Raw genomic sequence first — 9,189 nt, 5'->3', positions numbered from 1 at the left:
ATGTTTGGATGAAGCAGTTTATGAAAAACATTCTGGGATTGGATCAAGCACGTCCACAAACGAATGCTTTAAGTGTGGTCAAGCAGGCCATTGGATGTCCGATTGCCCTTGGGTAGACTGCGAATGCAATAGAAATGATTATAAAGGAAGGAGGACTGTTAAGATTACGAAGTATAGATTAAATGTTGGAAAAAAATACTTGAAATGCAAAAGCTGTGGGGGATTTGAATGGCTTCGTGATGCAATATTGGCGGAGGCAAGAAAGAAGACAACCACTTTGGCTGCAGAACCTATTGTTACCTTAAAAATGACCCTGTCAGAATTTTCTAAACTAAATATCAATGGATGAACATGTAATTTGGAATGCAAAACTCTGTCAACTTAATCTATAACTTCAGTCAGAGTTTTAGCTTTGTAATCGACTTTGTGGTTTGTAAGGCATGTAATAATGAAAAAATTTGTTGTTTCTCTTTCTAGAGTACTCTTATTTCTTAGGTGTGAATTCTTTGGCTTTGATTTGAGAGTTAAGTTTCTAAGGTGTGAATTCAAGTCTTTTAGTACTGCGAGTCTTAGTTTTAGCTGCAAGTCTTTTAGTGCTACGAGACAATGAATTGAATTCAAGTATTTGGTTATGGTAAGTTTTAGCTTCCAGTTTTTGGCTGTGAGTATTTGGTTATGGCTTTCAGAGTATTTGGTTGAGTAATTTGGTTATGAGTTTTTGGCTGTCAGCGTATTTGGTTATGGCTGTCAGAGTATTTGGTTGAGTATTTTGGTTATGAGTTTTTGGTTGTCAGAGTATTTGGCTATGAGTATTTGGTTATGGCTATCAAGTATTTGGCTGTCAGAGTTTTAGCTTCAAAAGATACCCTATCAGAGTTTGAGTTTTTTGGGGCAGTCAGAGTTTGTTAGGCATAGATGGATAGAGTATCACTGAAACTTCAAGAGACTGTCAAAGTTTGAGTTTTTTTGGGATTGTTGAAGTTTGTTAGGCATAGATACATAGAGTATCACCAAAACTTCAAGAGACTGTCAGAGTTTTAGTTTTTTGGGACTGTCAGAGTTTGTTAGGCATAGATACATAGAGTATCACCGAAACTTCAAGAGACTGTCAGAATTTGAGTTTTTTGGGACTGTCAGAGTTTGTGCTTCAAAATTGGTTTTGTCAGAGTTTTTTTCACAACCCAAATACATCTCCAAATTGCCCTGTCAGAGTTTGTGCTTCAAAATTGGTTCTGTCAGAGTTTTTTTCACAGCCCAAACACATCTCCAAATGAGTACTCTCTCTAAATAAAAATTTCTTATACAACCCAACCATATCCAGTATCATCACAAGAAAGCAGGTGGAATGAGATACAACCCAACCATATCCAGTATCATCACAAGAAGGCATTTCATACATGAGGATTACGCTGGCTCAAGACAAGATAATCAAAAGAGAAGGCATGTCATACTCCTGGAAGTAATACTCCACAAAACACTAGAAACTTCCTTTGGAACTATTCAAGCTTCAGTGGAACGAACCAAAGTGTAATGATTATCATCAAAATTTATTGATGAGGAAATCTTTTTGCATGCAGAGTAATGCTTTGAGGAAAATGTAGCGGTATAGCAACTCCATAATCAAATGAAGTAGATATTATTAAGAGGAAAGTTACAGTAGACTTTAAAGGCATGAAAAAGGATTTAGTCCTCTTACAGTTGCTTCAATTACTATCAAAAGGCTAAAGCTCCTCCAACAGCAAAGTAATAAGCTAAACTAAAAAAGAGATCAAAGTAAGAAGCTAAACTAAAAAAGAGAGCAAATTAAAATTGAGAGTGAACATTATAATACCAGCTCAAGATACATAGATACATAAAACTGCTTCTATCATAAATGCATAAAGTGATAAAACTGAACACCTTTTTTTCACATATCTGTCAGAGTTTTAGCTTGTGAGTTTTGACAGACAAATACATAAAACTAACTATTAAAGCTCCAACATAATCCATACACAAAACTCTATCGAGTTGCTGAACACAAAAAACAAAAAAAAAACATAGAGTTGCAATTACTCGATCTACTGAAGTACTCAAAACAAAGTCGAGTACTCAACTAAATACACCATCTTTTGGCATTCCCTTTAGCCATTGACCTTGTCTGAGTTGCACGTCCTCTAGCCATTGACCTTGTTTGAGTTGCAGGTCCACCATCAATCTTCTTTGGAGTTGTGGTATTTCTGGTCTGTCTAGTATTTATGGTATGAGTTGTAGGTTGAGACATTTCTGGTCTGACAGAACGTGTTGATGATGCATTGGTTCGGGTATCTGTTGGATCAACTGATGTTCTTTGTGGATCTTCTTTGGCATCTTCTTTGCTTGTTTGTTTGCTTCTTTGATGCTTTTATCGCTTTGGCATTGGATTAACCGTTGTTCTTTGTGGATCTTTGGCTTGTTTTCTTTGGATCTTTCTTCCGGCTTTCGCATTGGATCTGGCCGGAATGCTCTTCTGGCGGCTTGTTTGTTCTTTGGGCCATTGCTTCTATCTTTGGTATGGATGATCTTTGCTAACGCCCGTATTTTTAAATACGTATTTTTCTATTTATTAATTAAATTATTTAATTATTTATTTTCAAAATTCGTCGGATTGGACTCGGGATACGTGGGCCTGGTTTTGGGCGAAGTTCATCATTGGGCTTGGGTTTCGGACCCAAGTATATAAACACTTTTTCTAGAAAATAGGGTTCAGAATATAATAATATATTAAAAATGGAGGCAGAGATGAAAGCTGGATTTCTGGAGGGTGGAGCGCGACGGCTCGGACTCGGAGAAATTCGTTGGAGCTGTTCATACAGGTGAGTAGAATTTATCTCTCACCACTACTAAAATTATGATTTTTCGTCGGTTTAGTATTTACGAATTTACTGTCGAGTGTTTCCGACCAGTTTTATAATTTATTTTGGTTAAACTGTCTAGGAAAATTGACATTGAGCTGTCCAAGTTTTATGGGCATTAAGGGCAATTACAGCCCAGGATATAGAAATCGTTTTTTCTTTGTTTTCTCTGTTTGAACTGTTGAACCTCGACAGACGTTAATGGCTGCGTGAACCAAAGCCAGAGAATAGTTAGGACGGTTAAATGTATATTACAGGTGGTCTTAATATAGATTGGTGGGATGGGAAGCTGTGAACAGCGGCAATGGCGGTCGGGGGTCGAGTTTTGGAGGTGAGGGAAATCGGTTTTTGTGGGTTTTTTTGTGGTTTGAATTGTTTTGATATTGTTGTGGGTGGTTTGATGGGTTGTTGGGGGTTGGAGTACGGTGGTTGGGCTGTTGGGAGCCTTGAACAGGCGTCAATGGCGCCGAACGTCCATTACTGTAAAACTGAGGACTTTGATTTTTGTGTATTTATTTTCTGTGTTTGAACTGTTTTGTGGTATTGTGGGTTGGTGTTTGATGTATGGTGGTAGTGGGGAGTTTGTGGGTTGGAAAAAGCTCCAAGAACACTAATGGCGGTCGGATCTAAGAATTTGGAAGTGATTTGTTTACTGGAAATCGGGGGTTGCTTGGTGAGTTAAAGTCGTGGGGTTTTTCACCCACATAAAAATCGCTAGGTTGGATTGGGTGGTTGTGTAGAAGGTGTGGTGGCCGGATTTTGGTGGCTGTTGGTGGAGGGGAAGATGAACAATAACTGAATTTCGGTTTGGGCCTTGGGCCAAAACTTTAAGTTTTGTTTTGGGCCGGTTTTTGTTTTAGTTGGGCCGACCTTGTTTTGTTTTAGTGGCTAGGCCGAAATTTCGATGGTAGTTGGGCGAAATTTCGGTTAAATTTTCGGACCACATTAGTTATGTTGGGCGCCTCTTTTTGTTTTATTTTTTGGGCGAACCCATTTGTATTTTTGGACCGAACTTCAATTGTGTTTTGGGCTGTTCGCTCAATTATAAGTTTTGGGCCCGTTTCTAATATTGCTTGGGACCAGTCCATTGGACTTAAAATAGATCTCTTTGGGTCTTTCACTGTTTAGACTTTCGGGTTCTAAGGTTTGGGCTTGGCCAGTTGGGTCCGAACCATGACCTTGGCCATGAGCCCATGAGCCATGCACCTTTGCCCTTAGCCATGAACCATGGCTGTGACCATGAACCTGTCGAACATGGAAACGATACTTTGACTAGGACAGTTTGACTTTGACCATGACATGTTGACTTTGACCAGGACAGTTTGACTTTGACCATCGACCGTTGACTTTGACGGTTGACTTTGACCTTTGACCATGGCATGTTGACTTTGACTTTGACCATGACATGTTGAGTTTGACCTTGACCATGATGTGGTGACCTTTGACTTTGACTGTTGACTGTGAATGTTGATTTTTCCAGTTTTTCATATGTTTGTTTATATGGATATATATAGTAATAAAATATTGTCGATATGGTATAACTTGGTTGGTCATTACCAAATTTAGATTTGACGTGAGTAGTGTGTAAAGCATATACATATTGGGCTTTGATTGTGGACTGTGGACTGTTTAATTGTGCTACGTTTTATGTTGTATATTATATGGACACATATAGTAATAAAATCTTTGTGGAAGCTTGTATAATTTGGTGGTCATTATCTAAGAAAGATTTGATGATGATGTTGTGTATTTTTGACACGTGACGATATTGAGATGTTAGGAGATATTATATTCCTAATACGTTATAATAAAAATGTATGTGATACGTTGAAGCATTGTGACAGGATATAATATGCTGGGATATTTATATTAATGCAATATCTTGGAGAAATGTATATACACTCCATTATTTTATATGTGAGATGCTAATATAGTATTGGTGAATATTTGCCCACGGGAGTGTGGTGTAGTGCAATAATATATTGGCACGTGAAAGAATGAAAGCGGTTATGAGATATAACTGAGATATTTTCTATATATTATGGCTTAGTGCAATAAGGTAATTGACCTGCACGTGATATAGTGGAATATGTTTATGAGTCATTAATGTATGACACCTGAATAAATTACGTAACGAAAATCCTAGAACCTGACTACCACAACTCATGTGATTGGCCCTTCCGGGCGTTTGTTAATCGGCGCCTTGGCCCTTAATCGCTTCGATCCGAATGGCCTTCGGGCTGCCCTTTCCGGCGTTCAATAAAAGTGAATGGCCCTCCTGGCGTAGCCGAATAGTGGCTTGATTATTCCGTTCGCAAAATAGAACGATGATGCGCAATATTTTATGCCGAATAGTGGCATTACTTACATAATTGCTTCCGTGTGAGGATTTACGGTGTCGCGGCATCCCGCCGCGGGTGGTTACGCCGAGTGGTTCATTATGTAAGGGAGGCATGTGGATGTACATGTTCGGCGTTGGGTAGCGATTGTGGTAGCCGGGAAACTAGGTAAGACATAGATATGACGTGATTTTAGGGACACACAAAGAAAGTCTAAACTAATATAATTATGGTAATATGTTGGTAAATAATATATCTCTAGATAGATGATTGTATATGTCTGGCTGGTTAGTAGTTTAGTTATAACCTAAAACCTCGTGGAGGAACTAAATGCCTTATTTATGATGCGTATAGTTTGTTGTGTGGTTAGTGGGAAGTTAAGGCGCCTCAGTGGAGGAACTACCTGCCTAGATTATTGTACTTAAAGATGTTGTATTAGTCGTTGAAAGTTAAAGCCTCGGTGGAGGAACTAAGCTGCCCATTATGGATTATGGATATATTTGTATAAGTATATGTTGTTTTTAGAGCTACTCACACCAGCATTTTTATAATGCTGACCCGATTTGCATGTTTGCTTATCGGGTGTGTTCATTCAATGAACATAGTTGATAAGTTTTGACAGTTTAGTGTTGAAGAAGGTTGGTTGCTTTGCTTGTGGTTTTGCGTTATCGTTGCATCTCGTGATTTGTTTTGTTTTCCCTTGAGGTGATATAGAATTTCAGTCTAGACAATGTTTTTGTATTTTCATTTGTAAATTTTATTAAAGAGTTATTGAAAGGAGAGTTGTAACCTAATCTTATTTGTGAATCTTTGTCATGAAGAAGACTTTTGTTTAAGTTAAAATTTTTATTGGTTTTTATTATCCGCATATTTAAACTGTTTATGGGTTTTTGGGAGTTGAGAGTGCGTCACACCTCGGAGATCGAAGAGTCGGGGACAAATAATGTTTTTTCCGAATTCTGTCGAAATTCGGGGTGTGACACTGCTGCTGGTATTGGATCAAGTTCAAGTATTGGTTCAACTGTGGATGCAGTGTTACTTGGAGTTGAGCGCTCAACATCTATTGAAGCAGCTGGATCAAGTGGAGCACTCCATCTACCTCTTTTCTGACCAAGAAGCTACAAACATAAATAAAGAAGAAGTTAACTTAGCTACGAATATAAATGGACACAAAAGAACATACACAAATAATTACTACCTTTGTGAATATGGCACCATTTGGACCAACTAAGTTTAAAACACCTCTTGGTACAATTGGATTCTTGTACTTTCTCACCTGTTAAAGTGAAAAAGTTAAATAGACCTTCAATCAACATAAAATAAATTTTAAAAAGGAATACTTACATGTTCTGGGGGTATTTCTTTAACAACATTATCTTTGGCTTTGGCTGTCCTTTGGGGAATACTTACAGTCTCATGTATGACATCATTCATTTCCACATTCATGTAATTACCAGTCATTTCTTCATTCATAGGAGTGTCATCATTCACTTGGTTTTCTTGTAATGAAAGTTAGTGAGTACTCAAAGTAATTAAGTAACTAAAATTTAATTCAATTAAGTAAGAGACTTACAGGTGCATTTAGTATCTCTTTACATCCTCTCCTGTTGTGGCCAACCTTCTTACATCTTTGACAAGTCATTTTTTTCCCTTTTCTACTAACAACATTTGTTTTCTTACTTGGTGATTCATGGAAGTCCTTCCTCCGTAGCTTTTTTGGCCTGCTTGGCATTCTCCTATTCTTGGATGGCAAAAACTTTGCAACCTTAGTCTTTATCCAGAGATTCTCACCATTCATGGGTCTGAGCAAGTGTGAGTATGCCTTCTTATTGCTTTCAACAGAATACCAGTGTGTAACATAGTTCTCAGGTTCATCTCCACTATTAAACATTGCAGCAATGGAATGACAACAAGGAATTCCACTGAGTTCCCACAGTCTACAAGTACATGTCTTCTGTTTCATGTCCACTATATAAGCTATCGTACCCCTTCCGATTTCAAACTGTTGGTTCTCAAAATAAAATACCCTCCAGTGCCTATATTCCAGCTTGTTTGCCTCTAACTTTTCTCTAGCTCTAGGGCATATCGTATCATCCCATCCTCGCATCATATCTACTCTCTTGACCATTCTTTCCATCAACTTCATTCTAATCTCCTCAAACATAGAGATTATTAGTTTACTCCTAGCCTCAACAATTGTCCCATTAAACACTTCACACATGTTGTTCTCAACAGTTTCACAACTAAAGTGAGTTGCAAAAAAGGCCCTTGACCATGCAACTGGATTCTTATCCATCAAGTATGTATGTGCTGCCTGATTCACTTTCTTTAGCTCTTCCATAGCAGCATCAAATTCTTGAGGTGTACACGCTTTACATGCCTTCCAAAAAGCAAGTTTGAGTTGCAGCCCACAATATTTTTTCTTAAAATTTGCATATATATGCCTAGCACATGCCCTATGCTCAGCCAATGGTAGGCACAAATGTAGAGCATCAACAAGTCCTTTGTGTTGATCTGTGATAACTGTCCACCCTTGTCCATCTAAAATATTAAAATCATTAAGCAATCTGTCAAGGAACCAACACCAAGAGTCTTTGTTCTCACTCTCCACTTGTACCCATGCAATAGGGAACATCTGGTTGTTCCCATCCCTTCCTACTATAGTCAGAAGCTCACCCTTGACAAATCCCTTCAAAAAATAACCATCTAGACCTAATACAGGTCTACATCCTTCCAACCAACCCTTCTTCAAACTATGAAAACAAACATACATCCTCTGGAAATGACCTACTGGTAGTGGTGCATCCACTTCCATCTGTACTGGGTTAGGTCTATCAACCTCTATTTTCACTATACTACCTGGATTAGACCTTAAGATTTCATGTGCATAGTCAGACACCTTGGCATAATAAAGCTCTAAACCCTTGTCAACACCACCTAAAACTTTCCTCTTGGCTCTCAGACATTGTGTTGTAGTTACTTATAATGCAAATTCATTCAAGATTTCAGACTTAAAGTCTGCAAGCTTCCAGGTTGGATTAGCAAGTATCTTATTGTAATACCTCTTCGCAAGCCACTTTGAATTCCCCATTTTAACATTGTAGTTTCTACCACACTTGTGTACCTTTCTCAATGTCTTGATCTGAAAAGTTGATGAATCTTGCATATAGCTTGCATATAGCCTCCATGGACACTTTGGAGCACAAAGAGCTAGAAGTTGTGTTGCCCTATTCTTCTTATACCAAATGGATAAACCATTTGCAACTGAGTAGTTGTTCAAACACTCCTTCAACTATTGAGGAGAGGTAAACTTCAGCCCAACTTCAGGCACAAATGTAAACATGTCCTGTTGAGGATTGTAAACAGGATAATTAGTTCTTGGGTTCTCCCTATTGACAACATGAGTGTCACACTCATAATCTGATTCTGACTCAGGAGTGTCATAATCATCACTATCAGCATACTCAGTATTATAACCATCATTAACATCATAAATAGGTACATCCACAGCTTCATTATGTGGGCTAGTCATTAGTTCAGTATGTGGTTCGGTCATTGGTTCGGTAGGTGGATCAGTAGGTGGTTCAGAAAGTGGTTCAGAAGGTGGTTATGTAGCTGTTTGTTTACCTTTTTTTGAAGCCAACTTCTCAGCCTTCCTATGTGCATTTGATACCCTAACCTCTATCAATTCTTCATCATCAGTGGCAAATTCTAAACTTCCAACTTCACTGATGTCATCAACACCCCTTTCCTCTTCAAACTCATCTTCAACCTCAAACTCTTCATGGATAACATACACTTCAATGCTTCCATACACAGCAGCTTGGTTTAACATTTCAGAAATAGATATTTCATTGCCGATTATTTTAAGACCATCTACTAGAGACAACCCAGGATAATGATAGCATAGCTTCCAATAATTGTAGTTGAGTATATAACCCAATTGAGCAAGCTTAGCATGAAGATCATCCAAGTTCATA

General features: G+C 38.2%; 1 protein-coding gene across 1 annotated transcript; it reads right to left on the bottom strand.

Annotated features, from left to right (window-relative positions):
• Window positions 1–6,761: 6,761 nt before the first annotated feature.
• On the bottom strand, window positions 6,762–8,024 carry LOC147504619 (uncharacterized). The gene has a single exon (XM_086605284.1). The coding sequence runs from the start codon at window positions 8,022–8,024 to the stop codon at window positions 6,762–6,764; it is 1,263 nt and encodes a 420-aa protein (XP_086461410.1).
• Window positions 8,025–9,189: the final 1,165 nt, after the last annotated feature.

This window comes from Coptis chinensis, chromosome 4, assembly GCF_015680905.1.
Source record: "Coptis chinensis isolate HL-2020 chromosome 4, ASM1568090v1, whole genome shotgun sequence".
Taxonomy (NCBI): domain Eukaryota; kingdom Viridiplantae; phylum Streptophyta; class Magnoliopsida; order Ranunculales; family Ranunculaceae; genus Coptis; species Coptis chinensis.
The sequence above is the reverse complement of the archived record's forward strand: the minus strand, read 5'-3'. Positions and strand labels throughout refer to the sequence as shown.

Bases quoted from the DNA above. Each gene is read 5' to 3' on its own strand.
- LOC147504619 (XM_086605284.1), bottom strand. From the start codon at position 8,024: ATGGAAGTGGATGCACCACTACCAGTAGGTCATTTCCAGAGGATGTAT.